This window comes from Xenopus tropicalis, chromosome 2, assembly GCF_000004195.4.
Source record: "Xenopus tropicalis strain Nigerian chromosome 2, UCB_Xtro_10.0, whole genome shotgun sequence".
Classification (NCBI taxonomy): domain Eukaryota; kingdom Metazoa; phylum Chordata; class Amphibia; order Anura; family Pipidae; genus Xenopus; species Xenopus tropicalis.
In genome coordinates this window covers 94,917-122,500 of record NC_030678.2, presented here as the reverse complement: position 1 = coordinate 122,500, position 27,584 = coordinate 94,917, and the positions used below count along the sequence as shown (strand labels likewise).

The following is a 27,584-nucleotide window of genomic DNA, read 5'->3' as shown; positions in this document are numbered from 1 at the left end:
CACTCCCGTAAGGATACTCAGAGAATGTGAGGCTTCTTGTTCCGCTCGTAACTGTCTCTCTTTCTCTGGTTGGAAAAACTAAATGGAGCCTGTGGGGAATAGCGCCTCCCTCTGGGGCAAACCATCTAACTATTCCTGCTGTAGGGTGGGTGGTACAACCCGGGGTAGTAACTTATACCCCTATCCCCCCACATTCCCTATCCCACTGCCCCCCCCACATCTCTATCCCCTGTCACTGTAACTTATACCCCTATCCCCCATATTCCCTATCCCCTCCCCATCTCTATCCCCTGTCACTGTAACTGATACCCCTATCCCCCATATTCCCTATCCCCCCCCTATCTCTATCCCCTGTCACTGTAACTTATACCCCTATCCCCCATATTCCCTATCCCACCCCACATCTCTATCCCCTGTCACTGTAACTTATACCCCTGTCACTGTAACTTATACCCCTATCCCCCATATTCCCTACCCCCCCATCTCTATCCCCTGTCACTGTAACTTATACCCCTATCCCCCATATTCCCTATCCCCCCCCTATCTCTATCCCCTGTCACTGTAACTTATACCCCTATCCCCCATATTCCCTATCCCCCCCCACATCTCTATCCCCTGTCACTGTAACTTATACCCCTATCCCCCATATTCCCTACCCCCCCATCTCTATCCCCTGTCACTGTAACTTATACCCCTATCCCACATATTCCCTATCCCCCCCATCTCTATCCCCTGTCACTGTAACTTATACCCTTATCCCCCATATTCCCTATCCCCCCCCACATCTCTATCCCCTTTCACTGTAACTTATACCCCTATCCCCCCCCCCCATCTCTATCCCCTGTCACTGTAACTTATACCCCTATCCCCCCCCCCACATCTCTATCCCCTGTCACTGTAACTTATACCCCTATCCCCCCCCATCTCTATCCCCTGTCACTGTAACTTATACCCCTACCCCCCCACATCTCTATCCCCTGTCACTGTAACTTATACCCCTATCCCCCATATTCCCTATCCCACTGCCCCCCCCACATCTCTATCCCCTGTCACTGTAACTTATACCCCTATCCCCCCATCCCCCCCTCACATCTCTATCCCCTGTCACTGTAACTTATACCCCTATCCCCCATATTCCCTATCCCCCCCCCCACATCTCTATCCCCTGTCACTGTAACTTATACCCCTATCCCCCATATTCCCTATCCCACTGCCCCCCCACATCTCTATCCCCTGTCACTGTAACTTATACCCCTATCCCCCCCCCACATCTCTATCCCCTGTCACTGTAACTTATACCCCTATCCCCCCCCCCCACATCTCTATCCCCTGTCACTGTAACTTATACCCCTATCCCCCCCCCCACATCTCTATCCCCTGTCACTGTAACTTATACCCCTATCCCCCCCCCACATCTCTATCCCCTGTCACTGTAACTTATACCCCTATCCCCCCCCCCACATCTCTATCCCCTGTCACTGTAACTTATACCCCTATCCCCCCCCCCACATCTCTATCCCCTGTCACTGTAACTTATACCCCTATCCCCCCCCACATCTCTATCCCCTGTCACTGTAACTTATACCCCTATCCCCCATATTCCCTATCCCCCCCCCAACATCTCTATCCCCTGTCACTGTAACTTATACCCCTATCCCCCATATTCCCTATCCCCCCCCAACATCTCTATCCCCTGTCACTGTAACTTATACCCCTATCCCCCATATTCCCTATCCCCCCCCAACATCTCTATCCCCTGTCACTGTAACTTATACCCCTATCCCCCATATTCCCTATCCCCCCCCCCCAACATCTCTATCCCCTGTCACTGTAACTTATACCCCTATCCCCCCCACATCTCTATCCCCTGTCACTGTAACTTATACCCCTGTCACTGTAACTTATACCCCTATCCCTCATATTCCCTATCCCCCCCCACATCTCTATCCCCTGTCACTGTAACTTATACCCCTATCCCCCCCCCCACATCTCTATCCCCTGTCACTGTAACTTATACCCCTACCCCCCCCACATCTCTATCCCCTGTCACTGTAACTTATACCCCTGTCACTGTAACTTATACCCCTATCCCTCATATTCCCTATCCCCCCCCCACATCTCTATCCCCTGTCACTGTAACTTATACCCCTATCCCCCCCCCACATCTCTATCCCCTGTCACTGTAACTTATACCCCTGTCACTGTAACTTATACCCCTATCCCCCATATTCCCTATCCCCCCCCACATCTCTATCCCCTGTCACTGTAACTTATACCCCTATCCCCCATATTCCCTATCCCCCCCACATCTCTATCCCCTGTCACTGTAACTTATACCCCTATCCCCCATATTCCCTATCCCCCCCCCCACATCTCTATCCCCTGTCACTGTAACTTATACCCCTATCCCCCCCCCCACATCTCTATCCCCTGTCACTGTAACTTATACCCCTATCCCCCCCACATCTCTATCCCCTGTCACTGTAACCTATACCCCTATCCCCCATATTCCCTATCCCCATATTCCCTATCCCCCCCACATCTCTATCCCCTGTCACTGTAACTTATACCCCTACCCCCCCCCACATCTCTATCCCCTGTCACTGTAACTTATACCCCTATCCCCCCCCCACATCTCTATCCCCTGTCACTGTAACTTATACCCCTATCCCCCCCACATCTCTATCCCCTGTCACTGTAACTTATACCCCTACCCCCCCACATCTCTATCCCCTGTCACTGTAACTTATACCCCTATCCCCCATATTCCCTATCCCCCCACCCACATATCTATCCCCTGTCACTGTAACTTATACCCCTATCCCCCATATTCCCTATCCCACCCCCCCCCCCACATCTCTATCCCTGTCACTGTAACTTATACCCCTATCCCCATATTCCCTATCCCACTGCCCCCCCCCCCACATCTCTATCCCCTGTCACTGTAACTTATACCCCTATCCCCCATATTCCCTATCCCACTGCCCCCCCCCCACATATCTATCCCCTGTCACTGTAACTTATACCCCTATCCCCCATATTCCCTATCCCACCCCCCCCCCCACATCTCTATCCCCTGTCACTGTAACTTATACCCCTATCCCCCATATTCCCTATCCCACTGCCCCCCCCCCCACATCTCTATCCCCTGTCACTGTAACTTATACCTCTATCCCCCATATTCCCTATCCCCCCCCCCACATATCTATCCCCTGTCACTGTAACTTATACCCCTATCCCCCATATTCCCATTAGGCGCTGTGATGTTGGACATGGAGGCATGAGGAGCAGGAAGGGTTAATAGGAAGGATGTTTTTATCCCTACAGACTCGGCCATGGAGCGCTATAACCAGGTTAAGGTTCTCCTGAAGAACTGGGAAACGGCATTCCTGCAGGAACACAAGCGGAGACCCAACAAGGTATGGACTGAGGGAGAGGCAACTGCCCTGTAACCGAGGGAACCGGCCCTTTGGTTTTGGGTGGGGCAGGATGGTCCCATGGCCAGGAAGCAGTTTGCTCAGAGGGGCCAGTGGGAAGTGGGAGTGGCTGCAGGCTCAGGGGTGGGACAGGATGATCCCATGGCCAGGAAGCAGTTTGCTCACAGGGGCCAGTAGGAAGTGGGAGTGGCTGGAAGCTCGAGGATGGGGCAGGATGGCCAGGAAGCAGTTTGCTCACAGGGGCCAGTAGGAAGTGGCTGCTGACTTGGGGGTGGGACAGGATGATCCCATGGCCAGGAAGCAGTTTGCTCAGAGGGGCCAGTAGGAAGTGGGAGTGGCTGCTGGCTCGAGGATGGGGCAGGATGGCCAGGAAGCAGTTTGCTCAGAGGGGCCAGTAGGAAGTGGGAGTGGCTGCTGGCTCGGGGGTGGGGCAGGATGGCCAGGAAGCAGCTTCCTCAGAGGAACCAGTAGGAAGTGGGAGTGGCTGCTGTGTCAGTCTCCGGAACTGGGGCAGGACAATGTTCTCATAGGACAAACAGTGCCCCACCCTATGAGAACATTGTCCCGCCCCCAAGTGTGCCATCACTCAGGAAACTGTTAAAGGATGACCAGAGAGCACCACAAGTGCACCGGGGGAGCCAGGGGGCACATCAGTTAGAAATGAATAGCAGCGCTAGGGTTTAAGTAGTCACATGTTCCTGTTAAAACTGGAATGTGTCTCTATCCCTTTAATAAACTAAACTTGTGCTCCTATTGGGCGGTTACACCTTGCTCAAATTTGTACCCTTACCTGCCCATATGCTTCTTATTGCCCATAAACTGCTCCCGTGTCCTGGGATGCCCCACGGTTCTGCCCCTCCCCCACAGAGCAGGCTATATACCCTAATGTCAGTCTGTATGAGTTACGCCGGGACAGTCCCATATGATTCATAAGGGTTTGGTGGCACCCCTTGCTCCCCATTATATATTAATTAAATATACACAGTCATCTTATTGGCTTTTGTGACCTAACGGGAAACTTTGCATGGAACTTGCCTCTCTGTTTGGGGGGGGGATAGAAAATGTAATCTGTAAGGGTTAATTATTAGCCTTTGTATTGTGGGAAAGTGGGTGGCAGAGGAAATTCATCATTTCAGTAGGTTTCTGCGGGGCCATAGGAAATACTCCTCACCCTCTTGTGTAGGTTTTACCTCAAAAGATACATCCCCTAAATGGCTGCTTTCACTTCCCTTACAGACAGATGTGGAAAATGCCTCCAACGAGACACAAGGTGAGTGACCAATCCCTGAGCCTTCCTGAGGTACTCTTAAAGGAGAAGGAAAGGCATTTTGGCAAGTTACTGCCAATAGATTAGTCTCAATAGTGCCACCTTGAATGCTATATTTATTCTGCAGAAAGCTTTACCTGCCTAACAGCCCTAGCAGCTCCCTCTGTTTAAGATAGCAGCTGCCATTTTAGCTTGGCCTCAGTAGCTTCCTGCTGCAGCTCTGGCTGCTGGGAGCTCAGATTACAGCAGAGAGGGGAGGGGGGAGCAGGAGAGAGCTGCGCAGACTCGGGGGGCCCTGCAATGAAGGATATATCTGAGAGCAGGAAGTCTGACACAGAAGAACATGTTTATATAAAAGGAGACAAGAAATCCTGTGTTTCTTTTGATACAAGACTCTGTGAGTGCTTATGGTTGTATTTACATAGACCTTCCTGATAAAGCTACTGAGTTTGTACCTTTCCTTCCCCTTTAATGTACACTTTTGGGGGAGAGCTCTGGGGCACGGGGGCTTGGACAAGACTCTCAGCGCTTCCCAGGAGTATATACTGACAGTAATGAGTTCTAGGCCTGTGAGACCTGCCTCCCTCCTTCAGGGGAAATAAGAAGGGACTTTAGACAGGACTCACTGGGGCTTCTGGGAAAGGAATGTTAGGAATGGGATTTGGGGGGGGGCGGGAGTATATAGTCCCATCCCACTCTGATAGAGAGACTTGCTCTAGTCCCTCCCCCAGCACAAATCAACATCATGTGACTGCTGCACAAGTTGATGGTGAGGATGAGGAGCAGTTTTGGGATGATTTGGTTGGTTGATTTCTCTTTCAGAACTATATAAAGAATACAGATCCCTGAAACAAGGACAGCTGGATGTTTCCACTGAGTCTGTGTTTACCCCCGAGTCAGGGCAAGTCGCCTCCCTCAGGCTGGCACGCAGTGCAGATGCTGCGGGGGATTCAGAGGTGGGCAGCTGCTCTTGGTTTTGTTGGGTTGGGACTGGGTAGCTGATAATGTTTGTACCAACCAGCCCACTAACTGTACTGCAGGGTTCTGCCTCTTGGGGTAGCCACCTAAATCGTGCCTGTGTAACCCCAAAACTGACTCCTAAGGAACGGGATTCCCTGAAGGCCTCAGCCCAGTTTTATGGAATGAAACTTAAAGCCAATCTAGGAGGAGCCTCGAAGGTAAGAATTGTCTGTTTGGGGGTGGGGGTCTCTGTACAGTTGGGGGGTCATTGGACTCTGTTTGCAGAAACTTGATCCCAACTAAGATATAATTACCCCTTATTGGGGCAGAACAGCCCTATTGGGTTTATTTAATGGTTAAATGATTCCCTTTTCTCTGTAATAATAAAACAGTACCTGTACTTGATCCCAACTAAGATATAATTACCCCTTATTGGGGCAGAACAGCCCTATTGGGTTTATTTCATGGTTAAATTATTCCCTTTTTTCTGTAATAATTCTATCTTAGTTGGGATCAAGTACAGGTGCTGTTTTATTATTACAGAGAAAAGGGAATCATTTAACCATTAAATAAACCCAATAGGGCTGTTCTGCCCCAATAAGGGGTAATTATATCTTAGTTGGGATCAAGTACAGGTACTGTTTTATTATTACAGAGAAAAGGGAATCATTTAACCATTAAATAAACACAATAGGGCTGTTCTGCCCCCAATAAGGGGTAATTATATCTTAGTTGGGATCAAGTACATGTACTGTTTTATTATTACAGAGAAAAGGGAATCATTTAACCATTAAATAAACCCAATAGGGCTGTTCTGCCCCCAATAAGGGGTAATTATATCTTAGTTGGGATCAAGTACAGGTACTGTTTTATTATTACAGAGAAAAGGGAATCATTTAACCATTAAATAAACCCAATAGGGCTGTTCTGCCCCCAATAAGGGGTAATTATAGCTTAATTGGGATCAAGTACAGGTACTGTTTTATTATTACAGAGAAAAGGGAATCATTTAACCATTAAATAAACCCAATAGGGCTGTTCTGCCCCCAATAAGGGGTAATTATATCTTAGTTGGGATCAAGTACAGGTACTGTTTTATTATTACAGAGAAAAGGGAATCATTTAACCATTAAATAAACCCAATAGGACTGTTCTGCCCCCAATAAGGGGTAATTATAGCTTAGTTGGGATCAATTACACAAGTAAACACACATGAAGCTGTTCAGCCGACACAACTGTTTTCCCTGTAGCTTTGCTTGTTTGTGACCCACAGGAGCGCCCGGTGTCTTTGAAGAAATCCTTCACTCCTCGTTCCCGGCCTGCTATTGGCTCTCCAGATGTAAAAACGAGGAACCATCTTGCTTTCCCCAAACCCCCAGGTACACCGATATCCCCTCCTGAATTACTGCAAGATACCCCGTCAGAACCTTCCGACACTTCGTCCCACATCTCCCTAAAGGAGCCTCCACCTAAGCCAGCATGGAATCCATCCGCCCTAGGGCAGCCAATAAAGAAACAGCATCAGCTCCAGGCAATGGTCGGACAACGTATGGCCTCCCTTAACCAAGAATGGCTGCAGAGGTGCGAGCTCCGGAATGGAGCGGAACCAATGGAGGTTACAGCTGCTGAGCAAAGGAATGTAAATAGGGAGCAGTGTGACAGTACGTTGGAGCCTTTGGCTGAAGGGGCGATAGAAAGCACTGACTTACATATTACTTCTAATAATGATGAATTTGCACACTCAGTGACCTCACCAACACATAGTGTACTGGCTTTCACCCCTGGCCCTTCTCAGCATGCAGCATCTCCCTCACTGCCCCTCACATTCGGGAGGCTGGACAAGAGCCCAGAGAAACCTAAACAGAAAGCTGTGGAAACACCAGGCAGGAATAGTATTGTAAGATCCCGGGTCACTGACTCTGTATCCTCCAGGAACAAAAGAGAAGGGGTCTGGGACCCTGACCAACAACCTTTAGAAAGGAAATTTCCAGTAAGGCAGCGGATTTGTGTAGAAAGTAAAGCATCATTAGCTGAAGCTGGGATGGGGGCCCATAACCAACTGGACAGTAAGGGGCCCATGTCTAATGGCAGCAAACAGTTGCAGGACATAGATGTTGGTCAGGTGATGAAGAACAGGACTAGACCGAGGCAGCAGAGCCCGCAGGAGGTGGATGGAATGCCACAAGAGACTATAGCGGGTGGGGAGGCATCGGCCATCTTGAGCAAAGGGAAAAGGAAGAAGAGGCAGAGGGAGATATCGGCAGAGCAGGACGCTGTAGAGGAAAGCCCTAAGGTCAGTAAGAAGAGACGTAAAACCAAAATGAGCCCAGACAACGGGGAGAAGTCCAGCCCAGTGCAAAACAGAAGGAAACGAGGCGCCAGGAGAAATGACAGCTCAGACGATCCCTCGATGGAAAGTCCAGCCAGCGAACAGGGGGCTAAGCCAGTGAGTGAGGATCTGTTTGGAGAACTGGAGGAAGAGACGGCGCAAAGAATCAGTGTGAAAACCGCAAAGGCTACCAGGTACTGCAAAGAGATGAGTGTAGCCTTGACTTATTATACTTACATTATTATTTGTTTTCCCTTGCACTAAGCCTTCTTGCTCACACTTTGCTCCACCCACTTGCAGGATGCCCCAAATAAAATCGGAGAACTTTGTAAGGATCAACTTGAAAAAGAAGTCCCATGTGAAAAGCTTTGCCCTGAATGGTCAGAGGCTGAGGAAACAGGTATGGCTGCGCGGTGTGAAAGCTACATGTGTGTGTGTGGGGCCTGAGGGGGGTGTGTGAGCCTGCAACATGGCGGCTAGCTCAGTCTCGTCATATACTGCAATGCAAGGCCTCCAGTGTCCTCTCCTCTTTCTCTGCAGATGTGGAAACAGAAATGGCAGAAGAAAGGAGAGCAGTTTGGAGGGGGAGGAAAACACTTTAATCGTGGCGGGGATACTTGTTTCCGGTGTGGAGGAATTGGCCATTGGGCATCGCAATGTCCAGGCAGTGGTAGGGCCCGTTATGTACAGTATCTACAGACACATGGTAACTGGCGTGCCTGTGCTGGTACATCTGTTATTGTACACTAACTATAGGCACACATTATGGTAACGAGGCAAAGGTACATCTATAGGCACACACACTATAGTAACGAGGCAAAGGTACATCTATAGGCACACGCACTATAGTAACGAGGCAAAGGTACATCTATAGGTGCGCATCATCATGCACTTGCCCAGGTACAGCCATTTATTTTCCCTACTTACACCGATGTATCCCTGTCACTTCCAAACCAATGCAGTGTTCTTGTCTTGTTTTTTCCTGTTTAGATAAGTCTGTTCCTCCTTAATGAATCTTTTATTCTACAGTCCCTGTGGTGCGACAGGAGGTAGTTGAGATTGAAGAGGAGGAGGAGGTTTCCCTACCGACACTGGAGGATGTGGCAAGGATGACCAACACACAGCTACAATCCAGTACGTATGTCCAGCGTTGTTATTGTGTGTGCCCAATATGGTACAGTCCTGGGAAGAAAACTCCTCCCTTCATCATAGAACTATTCCCAATATGAGGCACCTAGAACCCTTAAATCTGTAACTCGGAGTATAATGCACCCATAACTTTTCAGTCCATCGCAGCGTCACAGTAAAGTTAGTAGAACTGTTTGATAATCCACACAAATAGTGATAATGCTTTCTGTGCGATACAGCCTCAGCTGAAGTTCCCTCCGGATGGTGCCAGGGTCCTGTGGCTACTCTGAATGTAGTGAGAGCGGTGTATGAGCCCCCAGAACCACCTTCCCCTATGCAAGCGCTATATGAGCTGGAACCTGATGGGAAAGTGAAAGGTAAATGGACTCCTGTTTCTGTGCTGTTTGGGTTTTTACTTGAGATTCTGGAGCAGAAATTCCTCCCTAAATATAGTGCATTGTGCCAGGAAGCAGGAGTAATCATTGCAGCCCCTAGCCCAGGGGTCTGCAACCTTTAAGACATAAAGAGCCACTTGGACCCGTTTTCGAAAAGAAAAAAAAACTTGGAGCCGCAAAATGTGCCAGAGTCCAATAGCCCCCCCTATAATGTGCCAGAGTCCCCCCTAATGTGCCAGCCCCCCCTATAATGTGCCAGAGTCCCCCCTAATGTGCCAGAGGCCCCCCTATAATGTGCCAGAGGCCCCCCTATAATGTGCCAGAGTCCCCCCTAATGTGCCAGGCCCCCCCTAAAATGTGCCAGGCCCCCCCTAAAATGTGCCAGGCCCCCCCTAAAATGTGCCAGGCCCCCCCTAAAATGTGCCAGGCCCCCCCTATAATGTGCCAGGCCCCCCTATAATGTGCCAGGCCCCCCTATAATGTGCCAGGCCCCCCTATAATGTGCCAGGCCCCCCTATAATGTGCCAGAGGCCCCCCTATAATGTGCCAGAGGCCCCCCTATAATGTGCCAGAGGCCCCCCTATAATGTGCCAGAGTCCCCCCTTAATTGCCAGGTCCCCCCTATAATGTGCCAGAGTCCCCCCTATAATGTGCCAGAGTCCCCCCTATAATGTGCCAGAGTCCCCCCTATAATGTGCCAGAGTCCCCCCTATAATGTGCCAGAGTCCCCCCTATAATGTGCCAGAGTCCCCCCTATAATGTGCCAGAGTCCCCCCTATAATGTGCCAGAGTCCCCCCTATAATGTGCCAGAGTCCCCCCTATAATGTGCCAGAGTCCCCCCTATAATGTGCCAGAGTCCCCCCTATAATGTGCCAGAGTCCCCCTAATGTGCCAGAGTCCCCCCTATAATGTGCCAGAGTCCCCCCTAATGTGCCAGAGTCCCCCCTAATGTGCCAGAGTCCCCCCTAATGTGCCAGGCCCCCCTAAAAGTGTGACTTACCTCCTGAGAGCGAATCACGCGCCTTCCTTCAACCCGGTCCTCCTGCAGTCTGGCTTCAGTCCTCTTCAGCGCTAGCGGCGCGATGACGTCATCGCGGTCCGGGGCCTCTCTGATAGGCTGCCGGCCAGCAGCAGCACACACATCATCCTCCGCGGAGAGCAGCGCCTGAAAAGCCACTGAAAGACTAGTAGTCACTAGTCTTTCAGTGGCTTTTCAGGCGCGCTGCTCGCTGTGGAGGATGATAGTCACCAGCCTGACCGGAGTCGCACCTAAGGCCAAAATGAGCCGCATGCGGCTCTGGAGCCGCGGGTTGCCGACCTCTGCCCTAGCCAAATAGACATTATTATATGTGATATTAACTGCTTGATATTTTTGCTTTCTTACCCTTTGGTTCATAGAGACTCCAGCTGAGGTTTATGACACACTCTCTGAATTAGGGTACAGCAGCTTCCGGCCGGGGCAGGAACAAGCTGTAATGCGAATTCTCTCAGGTGGGTAGTGATACGGGGCTTCTCCTCTTTGTTTCTGTTGTCTCTTCTATTTCAGGGACTGATAGCAATGATCTGTATTCTTTGTGCTGCAGATAATGTTAGTGCTAAAGGATAACAATCCATATTGGAGCTGAGAATGGTCTGAATCCTGTGGTACCTTTAACCCCCTGATAGTCTTTTCTGTATTTTGGTTTGTAATGTGATCTGTTGATTTTGTTTCCTATAACACTCGTGCTCCTGCTGTTCGTACTGCGCCTTCTCACCATTCTCCCTTTGTTAGGTCTCTCATCGCTGGTGATCCTCTCGACAGGAATGGGCAAATCCCTGTGCTACCAACTGCCAGCTTATATGTATGCCAAACGATCCCGGTGCATCACTCTGGTTATTTCTCCCCTCGTGTCGTTGATGGACGATCAGGTACCGTGGGACTTCTACTAAACTAATTGCTCTTTGTTTGAAATGTTTAGGCCAAGTGTATGGATGAACTCAGTATGTGCGCTTTTGCCTGGAACTGAGCTTGTGGCACAGCCTATTCCTTCTCCATCCTTACTGACCCCATTATACCCCACTCGGGGTTTCCTGGTATAGAACATCCTGACTCTGACTGGTGCATTGTATATCTGCCCAGAGTGCTAGAAACTCAGACTGAATACACTGTTTATCTCTTCAGGTCTCTGGTCTGCCTCCTAAGCTAAAAGCGGTCTGTATCCACTCAAATATGACAAGAACTCAGAGAGAGACTGCAATTGAAAAGGTAAAGGTTTCTAAAATATGGCCTAGGGCAGGAAGCAGAGTACTAAATCTAAGGCAAAAGGCTGAGGAAAGCAGAGCAGTGTTGTGTTGTAGGAAGGGATGGGCAGGCAGTACAGCAGTGTTGTAGGAAGGGATGGGCAGGCAGCAAAGCAGTGTTGTAGGAAGGGATGGGCAGGCAGCAGAGCAGTGTTGTGCTGTAGGAAGGGATGGACAGGCAGCAGAGCAGTGTTGTGCTGTAGGAAGGGATGGACAGGCAGCAGAGCAGTGTTGTGCTGTAGGAAGGGATGGGCAGGCAGCAGAGCAGTGTTGTGCTGTAGGAAGGGATGGGCAGGCAGCAGAGCAGTGTTGTAGGAAGGGATGGGCAGGAAGCAGAGCAGTGTTGTGTTGTAGGAAGGGATGGGCAGGCAGCAGAGCAGTGTTGTGCTGTAGGAAGGGATGGGCAGGCAGCAGAGCAGTGTTGTGCTGTAGGAAGGGATGGGCAGGCAGCAGAGCAGTGTTGTAGGAAGGGATGGGCAGGAAGCAGAGCAGTGTTGTGTTGTAGGAAGGGATGGGCAGGCAGCAGAGCAGTGTTGTGTTGTAGGAAGGGATGGGCAGGCAGCAGAGCAGTGTTGTGTTGTAGGAAGGGATGGGCAGGCAGCAGAGCAGTGTTGTAGGCAGGGATGGACAGGCAGCAGAGCAGTGTTGGAGGAAGGGATGGGCAGGCAGCAGAGCAGTGTTGTAGGAAGGAAGGGGCAGGCAGCAGAGCAGTGTTGTAGGAAGGAAGGGGCAGGCAGCAGAGCAGTGTTGTTGAGGGGGAGGTCTTGGGCAGGGCAGAATAAATGTGCAGCAGCAATAACATTTCCCGTGTATATGTGTGACTTCTGTAGGTCAAACAGGGCAAAGTGCACGTACTTCTCCTCTCCCCCGAGGCGTTGGTGGGAGGGGGCCAGTCTGGATCTAGCTGTTTGCCCCCTGCTGAGCAGCTCCCTCCGGTAGCATTTGCTTGTATAGATGAAGCTCACTGTGTATCCGAGTGGTCCCACAATTTCCGTCCCTGTTACCTGCGCTTGTGCAAGGTAGGTGATTGGCTGTAACTGTTTCTGCAGTCTGACCCTATACTTGTCTCTGTGTTGCTCCAGTAATGGCCCTAATGGCTGCGCTTGCCTTGCTATAGGTACTGCGTGAGCGTCTGGGAGTCAATTGCCTCCTTGGCCTCACTGCCACCGCAACACGGGCAACTGCAGAAGATGTGGCACGCCACCTCGGGGTCTCACAGGAAGGGGGGATCCCTGTGCGAATGGCGTCAGTGCCTCCAAACTTGCATTTGTCTGTCTCCATGGACAGAAACAGAGATCAGGTGATTGGGTTATATTTTATTTGTGAGAACTGGCTCAGACCAAGGCTTACTGGTATAAGTAGCCTTTTTCTGCCCCCGCTCGTCACTTTTCAGCCATAACCCATGCTTAAATCCCTGTATGTCGCAAAATTTACCCCATGCCCTGTAACCAGTTGTCACACTGTCTCTTCCCACAGGCTCTTGTCACTCTGCTGAAAGGGGAGCGGTTTGGGTGCTTGGATTCAGTCATTGTTTATTGTACCCGAAGGGAGGAGACACAGAGGATCTCTGCACTGCTAAGAACCTCCCTCCAGGGGGTGACAGTGAGCAACCTGAATTCACAGGAACAGGAGGAGGCGACTGTGTCTGATAGAAAGAAGGCACAAGGTACGTGGGCACGATAGGGTGAGAGCCAGAGGGAATATAGGTACGGGGAGAAAACAGGGTGAGTGAGGGGAATGAGTAGGTGAGTGGGAAATTCCAGGTAACGGGTGCAGCAAGTGGGTAGCTGAGTGTGAGTGTGAGCAGGCCCAGGATGGCATTCGGTAGATTCTGGAATATGGTGCTATAAGATGCATTAGACCAGGGGTGTCAAACTCAGTCACATAAGGGGCTGAAATCTTAAACACAGGCTAAGTCGCGGGCCAAATTTCTTATTAATATACTTAGTAAGATACTAAGGGGTATATTTATCACAATGTGTAAAAAGTGGAGTAAGGCATTACCGGTGATGCTGCTCATAGCAGCCAATAGAGGCTTTGCTACTGTTGAAATCTGATTACTGATTGGATGCCTTGGGCAACATTACTGGTAATGCTTCACTCCACTTTTTACACAGCATGATAAATATACCCCTTAGTTACTATGTGAGGAAAATGGAATTGATCAGGCTGGATGGTCAGACACACTCACCAAGGGCCACATAAAACAGCCAGGTGGGCCGGATTTGGCCCCCGGGCCTTGTGTTTGACATATATGCATTAGACAGTGACCATGTATTGGCCTGCAGGGGCTGTGTACTTGCCTGGGCAGATTTCTGTAGTGACCTGAGTAGGAGGGTGTGTAGGTAGGTGAGACTATAGGGATGTAAGTGAGGGGGCATCAACACATGAGGCAAGTACGGGGTTAATGAGTGAGAATAGCACAGAGCTTGGATTGCTGATGGGAACTGAGTGTCTGCTCCCGTAGCCCTAAAGAAGATCCGGCGCCCATTGAAGTGGATTGCGGAGTCTTACCACGCAGGCATGTCGGCTGCGGAACGCCGGAGAGTGCAGAATAACTTTATGTGCGGCCAGCTGCGCCTTGTAGTGGCCACTGTGGCCTTCGGAATGGGACTGGATAAGTCCGACGTGCGAGGGATCATTCACTACAATATGCCCAAGAACTTCGAGAGTTATGTGCAAGAGATTGGGAGAGCTGGCCGCGATGGCAAGGATGCCCAGTGTCACCTGTTCCTGGACCCTGAGGTGAGAGAGGATCATGGGATAGGATCTGGGCATTAGAAGTACAGGCAAACATGCAGTGCTCTGCAGCAGGGAGTAAAATCAGCCAATGGTACGATGCTCTGCTGCAGGGAGTAAGACCAAAGCCTTTTTAAGATGCTCTGCAGCAGGGAGTAAAACCAGCCAATGGTACGATGCTCTGCTGCAGGGAGTAAAAACACAGCCTATGGTACGATGCTCTGCAGCAGGGAGTAAAACCACAGCCAATGGTACGATGCTCTGCAGCAGGGAGTAAAACCACAGCCAATGGTATGATGCTCTGCTGCAGGGAGTAAAACCACAGCCAATAGTACGATGCTTTGCAGCAGGCAGGAGAACCATTTGGGTGCAGAGTGCTACAGCAGTGAGGGAAAGGCAATACTTACCATTCCAGGCCTTTTTGTTGCTGTTTGTAGAACTATCATTCACACTTGGCCTTTACATTGCTGTTAGCAGTCATTCACACTTGGCCTTTACATTGCTGTTAGCAGTCATTCACACTTGGCCTTTACATTGCTGTTAGCAGTCATTCACACTTGGCCTTTACATTGCTGTTAGCAGTCATTCACACTTGGCCTTTACATTGCTGTTCATAGTCACTCACGAGTACTCTGTGCCGCCATTGCAGGAACACGATATGGACGAACTGCGCAGACACATATATAGCGACTCAGTCGACTGCATTACAGTGAAGAGACTTGTGCAGAAGGTTTTCCCTAAATGCAAGTGCCGAGACCTAGAGAGGGAGCAGCAGGCCCTGACCAACGTGAGTACTGGTACTCTGATACTGAGTGAGCATGTGTCACTCACTGAGTATTCCGTGTGTCCTTCCCCTCCCTGGGGAGAGACTGAACCGCTCCCTGTATAACCCAGGGGTACTCTGATACTGAGTGAGTAGTCCGTGTGTCCTTTCTCTCCCCGGGAAGAGACTGCTCCCTGTATAACCCGGGGGTACTCTGATACCGAGTGAGTATTCCGTGTGTCCTTTCCCTCCCCGGGGAGAGACCAATCCACTCCCTATATAACCCGGGGGTACTCTGATACTCCCTGTATAACCCGGGGGTACTCTGATACTCCCTGTATAACCTGGGGGTACTCTGATACTCCCTGTATAACCTGGGGGTACTCTGATACTCCCTGTATAACCCGGGGGTACTCTGATACTCTCTGTATAACCCAGGGGTACTCTGATACTCCCTGTATAACCCGAGGGTACTCTGGGAATTGCTGCAGGTTTCCTTATTGCTTGGCTAAATGCCTTCTTGGGATCTAGAGCATTCTGGGTAACTGGGGTGGAGGCTGTTATTCCATATTGTTATTCCATTCTTGTGAATCCTCCTCTCAGTACTGGGGTACGTTCCATCCTTTTCTGGGTAACCCCCAGACTGACCTGTTTGTCCCCCCACAGGCAGGGGAGGTGGAAGACAGCGAACTCTTGGAATTCCTGGCACAAAGTGGGGAGGAGCAGGATGGTATGTGTGACACGCCCAGCAGTGGGACGGACCCTGTGTGTGACATGCCCAGCAGTGGGAGGGACCCTGTGTGTGACACGCCCGTCAGTGGGAGGGACCCTGTGTGTGACACGCCCATCATTGGGAGGGACCCCAGCATGAGGACCCCCCGTTTGTGCCACAGACATGAGAGAGCAATTCCTATAGAGGAGACTGTGCAGGGATTGGATATCAGAGAGGAAGGTAAGTTGGACAATGTGCTCGTTGGTTTCCCATATAAAGGGGGGGGGTATAAAAGTTTCCAGAACAATTGGAATGATGCAGATGATTTTGCTTTGTTGCAGCCATCGAGACCCTGTTGTGTTACCTAGAGCTGCACCCTTCCCATTGGCTGGAGCAGATGCACCCCACCCTCTCCCACTGCCGTGTCGTATGTTACAGTGGCCCCCAGCAACTGCGCCAACTTGCCAGCAGGTGAGCCGCGTATCCCACCATCACGGAGCTTTAACCCTGTCACTGCCAGTCTGTTCTTACTGCTCTTCTGCCAGGATCCTTCCCTCCACCACCCACCTCTAAACTCCAATGGCCCAAGTGCTGCCTTCCTGCCTCTGTTACCCACCCACTTAGATTGTAAGCTCCTGTGTTCCTATCTGTGTATATAAGTGTGAGGCAGTTGTGGCTGAACCTGTGTATCTCGGCAGCTGCCCCCCGGTGGCTGTGTGTCTGGCTCGGGAGCGCCTTGCCGGGGTGGACCACACGCATGTAAGCTCTGTGGAGTTCAATGTGGTGGAGCTGGCAGATTCCATGGGGTGGGAGATGGTTCCTGTGAAGAGAGCCCTGCGGGACCTGCAGTGGAAGCAGCAGCCTGAGAGAGGTGAGAGCCAGTGTGTGTGTGTATGGGCCCAGTGTGTGCGTATGGGGCCAGTGTATGGCCCGTGTGTGTGCGTATGGGCCCAGTGTGTGCCTCTACTGTGCTGCCTGTGCTCTCACATCTATACCAGCCTAGATGGGGAGGGACACTTACCCTTTTGTTACATAAAGGGGGATCTGTCTTCTACACCAGCACAGTAACTACCCCCCATAGGAAACATTATGCTTGCTCTTTAAGGCATTGGTTTCCTTTCTCACTAAGTAGCTTTCCTTTAACTAGAGATAGTGAACTCTGTATAAACAACCCTCTCCCTGTTGCCACTGTTTTTGCTCACAGATAAGCAGAAGCCTGTTATACAGGGGAATTATCTGTGCACTGAGCATTTCATTAACTACTATGCAACAACCAGGAAGTTATATACATGGGGCAGTTTTACTTTTATGTTCTCCTGGTTTTGCTAAATTACAGAAACAGAGACCAGTAGGTAAAAATTAGGTTTGGGCCCTTACAGTAAGGAACCCCTTCCTATGCAGATGGTGAGATCTCCTTTCCTCCCCCACCCCCAATGAATCTGACTTGTGTTCCCCCAGGGTTTAAAGGCACAGGCAGGAGTGGGGTGCTGGTAGAGTTCGGCAGACTATCCTTTCACTTCCGCTCATATGGGGATCTGACTGATCAGGAGCTTGATGAGGTCTGTGACTTCCTGCACCAAAAAGTCACTTCCCGGGAGAGAACCTCCCTAAATCAGCTGAAGTCGTGTTTCCGTGCTTTCCAGAGGTGAGTGCATCACGTTCCTACTGGGGGGGGGGGTATATGGAGCAGATGGGTACAGGGACAGTGTACTTGGTGCTGACGTTGTGCCGCTATGCTCAGTGTGGCGTACAGGACAAGCAGCGCGTGTGCGGAGCAGATAAGCGCAGAGAGAAGCGCGCAGCTAAAAGCTCTGCTCTGGGAGTACTTTGAGAAGAGAGTCACAGAAGAAGCCAAAGTGGAAGATCCTGACGAAGAGCTCCGTGAAATCAAGGTAAAATGTCCCCTCCTTTTATTCACTGGGTTTCCTCATGAACTGGCACAGGCCCTATTTACTCAGCTGCCCATTTATAGGCTCTCTGTATAATGTATAACTTCTAACCTGAGAGCCTGGCACAGACTGTGTCTGTGAGGGGGAGGGGATTGTTTATACAGAGCTCACTATCCCTACTCAAGCTCCTCCCTCTTTCTCCTGTGAAATATGGTACAAATATGGATTCTTTAAATGCAAGAAGTAGAGAGGGAGAGGCAGAAGGAAATAACAGTGTATATATGGGTGTATACTGTATGTGTAATATATATATATATATATATATATATATATATATATATATATATATATATATATATGCTCTGTATGGCTTCACTCTAATTCCACCCCCACAGCTCCAGGAATCAAAGGACCAGGTCCGTTCTGATATCCGTCACTTCCTCTCCATTCACCAAGAGGAGCGCTTCTCCGGCAGAGCATTGGCTCGTATCTTCCATGGGATAGGCAAGTGTCTCACCCTATGTCTATTTGTCATATAAACGCACCAATCGGCCGCTGAGCTGACTCTCTACCCACGAGAGGCACCCACCCGGGGGAGAGAGCCTCATTTGACAAATATTATTTATATATAATAATACACAAGAGCCATAGATACCCTGTAAATTATATCCCTATAAACGAGCTTAGTGATGTCATTTCTGTCACATGACTTACTGAAACTTGTGTATTATTATAAAGAATAGAGAATATTAGAAGTTACCTGGGAGTTCCATGGCCTGTATAGAAGCTCTCAGCCCTCGGCCTCATATATAGGGACATGGAACTGCTCGGTGACTTATAATATCCTTATATCTTACACAAGGGGGTACTTTATTCACTATATAATATAGCAACTCCATTTGGCAGGAACCACACAGATGTGAGATTTAGATTCCTGTATTAAAGGCAGAAAGAATAGCCATTGGGCTGCTACCATAGCGGAATAATCCCCGTAGATTCATTTTCTGTTCTTTACTTTACTTTTTTGGGGGTTTTGTGTTCTTTAGAGGGTGGAATTGAGGACTCACCCTGCACATTGCTAACGTCACTTACCTGTGTTTCTCGTATGTATCAGGGATTATACCACTTTGTGTAACTACCAGCCAATCATCTATTCTTTTTGCCCTTTAATAAAAGAATCTAAATTTTGCATTCTTAGAGGCACCATGTAAGGTAAGTACCTGCCACTTTAATCCTTATTATTACTGTATTATAGGCCCTGGTACCTGCCCCCTGCCGGGCAGAATCAACATGTGACATTAATGTGCCATTTGTACAGCATAGAGACTCCCTCACATCACTATTGTACCTGCCCCCCCCCCACTCACTCACTAATGTACCTGGCCCTCCCCACTCACTAATGCACCTGCCCCCCCACTCACTCACATCACTAATATACCTGCCCCCCCACTCACATCACTAATGTACCTGCCCCCCCACTCACATCACTAATGTACCTGCCCCCCCACTTACTCACATCACTAATGTACCTGCCCCCCCACTCACTCACATCACTAATGTACCTGCCCCCCCACTCACTCACATCACTAATGTACCTGCCCCCCACTCACATCACTAATGTACCTGCCCCCCCACTCACATCACTAATATACCTGCCCCCCCACTCACTAATGTACCTGCCCCCCCACTCACTCACATCACTAATGTACCTGCCCCCCCACTCACTCACTAATGTACCTGCCCCCCCACTCACTCACTAATGTACCTGCCCCCCACTCACATCACTAATATACCTGCCCCCCCACTCACTAATGTACCTGCCCCCCCACTCACTCACATCACTAATATACCTGCCCCCCCCACTCACTCACATCACTAATGTACCTGCCCCCCCCACTCACTCACTAATGTACCTGGCCCTCCCCACTCACTCACATCACTAATGTACCTGCCCCCCCCACTCACTCACTAATGTACCTGGCCCTCCCCACTCACTAATGCACCTGCCCCCCCACTCACTCACATCACTAATGTACCTGCCCCCCCCACTCGCATCACTAATGTACCTGCCCCCCCCACTCACTCACATCACTAATGTACCTGCCCCCCCCACTCGCTCACATCACTAATGTACCTGCCCCCCACTCGCTCACATCACTAATGTACCTGCCCCCCACTCGCTCACATCACTAATGTACCTGCCCCCCCACTCGCTCACATCACTAATGTACCTGCCCCCCCACTCGCTCACATCACTAATGTACCTGCCCCCCCACTCACTCACATCACTAATGTACCTGCCCCCCCACTCACTCACATCACTATTGTACCTGTCCCCCCCTCACTCACTCGCATCAGTATTGTACCTGTCCCCCCCTCACTCACTTGCATCACTATTGTACCTGCCCCCCCCTCCCCTCACTAATGTACCTTTTCCCCCCTTCACTCGCATTACTATTGTACCTGACCCCCCACTCACATCACTAATGTACCTTGCCCCCCAGTAAATCAGCCATAGTCCAACCCTTTTCCCTCCTTTCTGGTAATTGCATAACTAAGTTCAGTCATATTGCCCCCCAGGAAGCCCCTGTTACCCTGCCCAGGTGTTTGGAAGAGATCGGAGGTTCTGGAGGAAATATATCCATCTGGACTTCAATGAGTTAATGAACCTTTCTAAGGAGGAAATAATCCGACTGAAATGAGTGTGAGCTGGGGGTGCGAGGCAGCAACGGGGGGGGGGGGGGGGAACTGAGGGACCGGGGGAACAGTGAGGCTGATGCCCCAGGTTGGAGGGAGGTTTAAAGATTTTAATCCAGAACATGAACTCAAAAGGGGCAGAAACCCAATTACAGTTTCACCCTGAGCTGGGGAGTGGGGCAAAGAAGGCGGGGCATAATGATATATTGCCCCAAGTTGGGAGAGGGAGGTGGAAGGGGCATTAGGGTGAGTGCCCTAGGCTGGGGTGATATTAAGTTAAATCTGGGAATAATGGGTTAGAAAGCAGCAGAGGATGATGGGAAACACTCAGGCAGCGGGGATATCACTTGTATATAAACCAGTAATTATATTTATTACTTTGCTTTGTGAAATAAATCTATTTTCCTATGTCGGCCTCATTCCTGTCCCTGGCCAGAGAGATCAGCGGGACAGAACCGGCCTGAATGTAGGGCCCAACAAGGGGCCCCTCCGTCCAGTAAGTTCAGTGGTGCTGGGGATTGGCTAAGGCTCTGGCTATTCAGGCTCCTCCCTGTTTGCTCCTTGGGGGGTAGGTAATTGGATCCTCAGTGCAGATATTCCCACTGCATGATGGGCTCCTGCTAACAGAACAGTCACAACAAAGGGGGAAGGCAGCAGTTTAATGCTGGGACTCAAATGAACCAAACAGAGTAGCTTCAGTTTCCGTGTTACCTACCCGGGTCCCTGTGTGTGTGAGAGGGATCGTAGCTAACTCGCCTACGCACACGGGGGCCCGGGCGGGTAACTTACCTACGCGCACTGGGGCCCGGGCGGGTAACTTACCTACGCGCACTGGGGCCCTGGCGGGTAACTCACCTATGCACACGGGGGCCCGGGCAGGTAACAGGGAAACTGAAGCTACTCTGTGTTTGGTTCATTTGAGTCCCAGCATGAAACCGCTCCCTTCCCCCTTTGTTGTGACTGATTTGTTAGCAGGAGCCCATTATGCACTGAGGATCCCTGAGTACCTACCCCCCAAGGAGCAAACAGGGAGGAGCCGGTTCCAGCCCTACTCACTGCACTCCTGTTGCACAAAGGGGGTACTGTCCCTTTAACTCTCGGTACTGAAGGCGCCAATGTACCAACGAGGCCAAAGCTTTACTCTCCGGTGGGTCACAGGCCTATTCTGGCTCTAGTCCTGCTGGTTCCGGTGCCCTGAGCAGCACCCCCTCTGGGCCAGCACTTGGGTTCAATGAGATCTCATTCTGCCTGAGGCCAGGGCTGCCCCCAAGAGCTTACAGCTGCGCTACTCCCAATCATACGGCAAGCCAACGCTCGGGCCCCCTGGGGACCCCCCCTGGAAGTGAGACTGCTGGTGTGAGAGTAGGCGAGAGAGCTCGGGGAAGCCCTGGCCGCAGTGAGCACAGGTGTGAGTCTTCTCGCCGAGGTGCAGTCTCTGGTGCCGTAAGAGCGAGGAGTTGACCTTGAAGCCTTTGCCGCACACGGTGCAACTGAACGGTCTCTCCTCCGTGTGCGTCCTCTCGTGGATCAGCAGGTAGGAACTCTGGGTAAAGCGCTTGCCACACTTGGTGCAGCCGAAGGGTTTCTCCCCCACGTGGACCCGCTGGTGCCGGACGAGGGTGGAGCTGACCCGGAAGCTTTTGCCGCAGTGGGTGCAGGAGTAGGGCCGCTCCCCGGTGTGGGTGCGCTGGTGGATGAGCAGATAGGAGCTCTGGGTGAAGGTTTTGCCGCACTCGGTGCAGACGTAGGGCCTCTCGCCCCGGTGCCCCCTCTGGTGGCGGAACAGGTTGGAGCTTTGGGTGAAGCTTTTGCCGCACTCGGTGCAGACGTAGGGCCTCTCCCGCGTGTGGACCCGTTGGTGCATGACCAGGTGGGAGCGGCACTTGAAGCTCTTGTCGCACCGCATGCACTCAAACGGTTTCTTCCCCGGGTGCTTCCGGTGCGGAGCGCGGCTATCGAACCTGCCGGCGTGGCCCCTGGGGTTCTCCCCCACCGTCTGCGCTTTGTCCGGGCTCCATCGCGCCTCCCTCTGCTTCTCGGAGCTGTGCCCGGGGGCCCGCGGGGGAGGCTTCTTTGCCACTTTCCCTTGTTTCTTAAGGGGCCCCCCTCCTGACCCATTGGCTGGGCTATAGGGGGCGGCGGCTACAGTCCATTTGCCCGAAGGCCCATCTGGCGGGGATCCCTCCTGCTTGATGTGAATGGCCGCCATGTTGCCTAAAGCAAAAGGGGAGACGAGATTAAATCTCGGCGAATCAGGGGTTAATTTTCAGTACGTTACAGAGTGGCCAGTTCTAAGCAACTTTTCAATTGGTCTTCATTTCTTAGTTTAATTATTTGCTTCCAAATGGGGGTCACTGACCCCGGCAGCCAGAAACGACTGTGAGGCTCCAGTTTTATTGTTACTTTCTACTCAGCCCCTCCCCTATTCCTATACCAGCCTCTCATCCAAACCACTCCCTGGTTGCTAAGGTAACTTTGGGCCCTAGCAACCGAATAGCTGCTGAAACTCCAGCGTGGAGAGCTCCTGAACTGAAAATGAAATGAGTAAAATCTCAAAATAATAAAAAATGGGGGAGCCTTGGACTCACCTGGAAAGGCCTCAGGGCTGGAGCCGGGGTAGGTGCCAATGAAATGACTGATCAGCGCACCGCAGGCTGTACCGCTAGCGGGGATCATGCTCGGCTCTGTCATTGTACTGGGGTAACTGTCCATGTAGGAGTCTTTGCAGGATTCTGATAGGGTTCTGGGGCTGGAACTGATTGGATCTGCTGAGATACAGGTATCAGAGTAGGTAGTGACTGGGCCCTCGGTGCCGGAGTGATTGGGGTAAGTGCTCACTGAGCATTCGTTGCTGGGGTAGGTACCTATGGACTGTTCCATTGCAGGATTGCTGGGGTAGGTACCTATGGAGTGTTCCATGGCAGAGCTATTTGTGGGGGGGTTTGGGATTATAGAGGTCGGGGTACCAGGGCCCAGCAGTTTGGGGAAGGTGGCTGAGTCGGCGCCCTGGTAGGGATCCATAGAGTAGGAGGTTCCCATGACATCCGCTAAAGGGGTAGCTTTTATACCCCGCCCAGGGGCATCTGTGCAAGGGAAAGTGTTTGGGTGCAGATCTGGGGGCGGATCTTCTGGCGGATCCTTTATATGAAGCTCCTCCCTCTCGGCTCTTGAACACGACTCGGTTTTCACACTGAAAGAATCTATAGATACATATCAGTAAGTCTGGGCTGTATCCATGGTGTAATCTATAGCCAATAGTATCGTAACCTACCCCCCGGCACCCCTAATGCCCCCAATGTATCGGTAACCTACCCCTAATGCCCCCAATGTATCGCTAACCTACCCCCCGGCACCCCTAATGCCCCCAATGTATCGGTAACCTACCCCCCCGGCACCCCTAATGCCCTCAATGTATCGCTAACCTGCCCCCCGACACCCCTAATATATCGGTAACCTACCCCGCCCGCTCCCCTAATGCCCCCAATGTATCGGCAACCGGCATCCCTAATGCCCCCAATGTATCGGTAACCTACCCCCCCCCCCCCCCAAATCTAATTGGGGGAGGATGTGTCCCACACAAGCAATGCAGCCTCACTGGTCCTTTTGGGGAGAGAGACCCCCCTGCATTATGTCCCCCCCCCCAGCCGCAATGGCACTTACTGAGGGATCTCAGGGTCTCATCGTTTTCCATCAGGAGGTCCTTGTACAGGTCTCTCTGCTCCTTCTCCAGGGAACCCCACTCCTCGGCTGAGAAGCTCACACTCGCCTCCTCCATCTGCCCCTGAAACACAGCAGCACCCACACTGGGACCAGTTGGCACAGCAGCACCCACACTGGGACCAGTTGGCACATTCCCTAATTGCCCTAATTACATACACACAAATAGTGATGCAACCATCTCATACCCAAACAATGAGAGACTGATCCCTGTGGGAACAGCCCAGGACTTGTGTTTGTGTCATAGCAAAGTGATACAGGATGGTAACATAGGGATTCCCCTGTACTAAGCACAATTCAGCAGGAACAGCCCCCTAAGTTTGCCCATAGCCTGTACAGAGAGATACCATAAAACTATGGCACATAGGGATTCCCCTGTACTAAGCACAATTCAGCAGGAACAGCCCCCTAAGTTTGCCTATAGCCTGTACAGAGAGATACCATAAAACTATGGCACATAGGGATTCCCCTGTACTAAGCACAATTCAGCAGGAACAGCCCCCTAAGTTTGCCCATAGCCTGTACAGAGAGATACCATAAAACTATGGCACATAGGGATTCCCCTGTACTAAGCACAATTCAGCAGGAACAGCCCCCTAAGTTTGCCCATAGCCTGTACAGGGAGATACCATAAAACTATGGCACATAGGGATTCCCCTGTACTAAGCACAATTCAGCAGGAACAGCCCCCTAAGTTTGCCCATAGCCTGTACAGAGAGATACCATAAAACTATGGCACATAGGGATTCCCCTTTACTAAGCACAATTCAGCAGGAACAGCCCCCTAAGTTTGCCCATAGCCTGTACAGAGAGATACCATAAAACTATGGCACATAGGGATTCCCCTGTACTAAGTGCAATTCAGCAGGAACAGTCCCCTAAGTTTGCCCATAGCCTGTACAGAGAGATACCATAAAACTATGGCACATAGGGATTCCCCTGTACTAAGCACAATTCAGCAGGAACAGCCCCCTAAGTTTGCCCATAGCCTGTACAGAGAGATACCATAAAACTATGGCACATAGGGATTCCCCTTTACTAAGCACAATTCAGCAGGAACAGCCCCCTAAGTTTGCCCATAGCCTGTACAGAGAGATACCATAAAACTATGGCACATAGGGATTCCCCTGTACTAAGCACAATTCAGCAGGAACAGCCCCCTAAGTTTGCCCATAGCCTGTACAGAGAGATACCATAAAACTATGGCACATAGGGATTCCCCTGTACTAAGCACAATTCAGCAGGAACAGCCCCCTAAGTTTGCCCATAGCCTGTACAGAGAGATACCATAAAACTATGGCACATAGGGATTCCCCTGTACTAAGTGCAATTCAGCAGGAACAGTCCCCTAAGTTTGCCCATAGCCTGTACAGAGAGATACCATAAAACTATGGCACATAGGGATTCCCCTGTACTAAGCACAATTCAGCAGGAACAGCCCCCTAAGTTAACTCTTGCATTAGAGGCAAGTGAGCAGCACAGTTTCAGGCTGAACTGACTCCGACACAGAAGAGTAGAGAGTCGGACTATTGGCTGCCGGGCCGCTGTGGGCGGAGCTTCCCCCATATCACACAGTAAGGGGTATAACGTGGGGCACCCACCTCATTCAGGAGGTGAATTATTCCCAGAACCAGTTTCATGACTTGATCCACTTTCACTTTCTTCTCGTGGTTCCGCTTCCCAAGCTCCAAACTGGATCCAGAGTCTGTCGGTACCAACATGTCGCCCTGCAGGGAGAGGAGAGGGTGAGTCCCCCGGCTCCTGGCACAGGTGGGTGAGTGGGTGCCATTGGACGGGACATAGTCACCTGGTTGGTCAGGAGGTGCAGGATGGCCAATGCGTGCCTCACTACTCGCTGTGATAGGGGCTTCTGGGAGGGGAAATTCACCCCTAGAAAGGGATCCCGGCTGAGGGCAGTGGTTGCCATGGAATCGCTCTGTGGGTCTTCTGCCCAGTATCAGCCTACATGGGAGGAAACAAGGACGCATCACTTCCTGTAATGATACAGTCTGGCCCTGCCCACTCCCCCAAGCTGCGCATCCTTCATAGCAGCCCCCCATTCCCTGTGCAAATATTCCCATTTTCATTAGAATTTTCCCACTCCCAGTACATATAATTACTGCAGTCCCAGTATTAGGGATTCCCATTCCCACAAGCGGACAGATTCCCATTCCCAGTACAGATTCTTATTCCCAGTACAGACTCTTATTCCCAGTACAGACTCCCATTCCCAGTACAGATCCCCATTCCCAGTACAGATCCCCATTCCCAGTACAGACCCCCATTCCCAGTACAGATCCCCATTCCCAGTACAGATCCCCATTCCCAGTACAGACCCCCATTCCCAGTACAGACTCCCATTCCCAGTACAGATCCCCATTCCCAGTACAGACTCCCATTCCCAGTACAGACCCCCATTCCCAGTACAGATCCCCATTCCCAGTACAGATTCCCATTCCCAGTACAGACCCCCATTCCCAGTACAGACCCCCATTCCCAGTACAGATTCCCATTCCCAGTACAGATCCCCATTCCCAGTACAGACTCCCATTCCCAGTACAGACCCCCATTCCCAGTACAGATCCCCATTCCCAGTACAGATCCCCATTCCCAGTACAGACTCCCATTCCCAGTACAGACCCCCATTCCCAGTACAGATCCCCATTCCCAGTACAGACTCCCATTCCCAGTACAGACTCCCATTCCCAGTACAGACCCCCATTCCCAGTACAGAGATTCCCAGAGGCAGAAGGCATGCCGGTACATTGGCGCTAATACGGGACTCGGTGGGAATAAGAGAGTAAGCCCCGCCCCTCCCGGGTTCCCCTCACACTCACCGACTATTTTGTCTTTCTCTTCCCTACTCCTCTGTATCTCCAGCATACCCACCGGAACCGGAAACTGCCTGCGGAACTTGCCAACCAACCCTATGGCGGAACCGGAAAGTCTGTGCGGAACTTGCCAACCAACCCTATGGCGGAACCGGAAAGTCTGTGCGGAACTTGCCAACCAACCCTATGGCGGAACCGGAAAGTCTGTGCGGAACTTGCCAACCAACCCTATGGCCGCTGCATTTGCCAACCAATACCCAGTAATAACTGTATAGCGCCACCGTGTGCCGGGCGGTGGGACTGAGTGATTGCGCTCCCGTTCCCCCAGTCCGTGTGTGTATGTCAGTGTGCCCCCAGTACAGAATGCAGGGGGGGGGGGTGCAGGGAATATATATATATATAGCATTGATATACCCATAGCGCGGGCAGTAATGGCGCC

General features: G+C 51.1%; 2 protein-coding genes across 5 annotated transcripts in view; one reads left to right on the top strand and one right to left on the bottom strand.

Moving 5' to 3' along the window:
* Positions 1-21,022, top strand: part of recql4 (RecQ helicase-like 4) — a 25,891-nt gene extending 4,869 nt beyond the window's left edge. The window contains exons 1-25 of one of the 2 annotated variants that reach the window (XM_031896160.1): positions 1-145; positions 3,328-3,419; positions 4,674-4,707; positions 5,527-5,660; positions 5,745-5,882; positions 6,938-8,187; positions 8,294-8,393; positions 8,534-8,663; positions 9,023-9,127; positions 9,361-9,498; positions 10,916-11,008; positions 11,289-11,425; positions 11,679-11,762; positions 12,628-12,816; positions 12,915-13,097; positions 13,274-13,463; positions 14,265-14,542; positions 15,186-15,323; positions 15,966-16,251; positions 16,353-16,482; positions 16,710-16,882; positions 17,470-17,656; positions 17,753-17,903; positions 18,296-18,404; positions 20,481-21,022. The exon at positions 1-145 is cut by the window's left edge and continues 39 nt beyond it. In XM_031896160.1, the coding sequence (XP_031752020.1) occupies positions 3,336-3,419; positions 4,674-4,707; positions 5,527-5,660; positions 5,745-5,882; positions 6,938-8,187; positions 8,294-8,393; positions 8,534-8,663; positions 9,023-9,127; positions 9,361-9,498; positions 10,916-11,008; positions 11,289-11,425; positions 11,679-11,762; positions 12,628-12,816; positions 12,915-13,097; positions 13,274-13,463; positions 14,265-14,542; positions 15,186-15,323; positions 15,966-16,251; positions 16,353-16,482; positions 16,710-16,882; positions 17,470-17,656; positions 17,753-17,903; positions 18,296-18,404; positions 20,481-20,602 (4,563 nt within the window). In that variant the 5' untranslated portion in view covers positions 1-145; positions 3,328-3,335 and the 3' untranslated portion in view covers positions 20,603-21,022. 2 annotated transcript variants of the gene reach the window in all.
* Positions 20,944-27,235, bottom strand: znf630 (zinc finger protein 630). Of its 3 annotated transcripts, none has more exons than XM_031895941.1 (7): positions 27,152-27,235; positions 26,122-26,276; positions 25,916-26,041; positions 24,258-24,378; positions 23,186-23,797; positions 22,060-22,811; positions 20,945-21,157 (listed from the first exon to the last, which is right to left on the bottom strand). In XM_031895941.1, the coding sequence occupies exons 2-7, from the start codon at positions 26,239-26,241 to the stop codon at positions 21,014-21,016; spliced, it is 1,875 nt and encodes a 624-aa protein (XP_031751801.1). In that variant the 5' UTR covers positions 26,242-26,276; positions 27,152-27,235; the 3' UTR covers positions 20,945-21,013.
* Between the last annotated feature and the right edge of the window lie 349 nt (positions 27,236-27,584).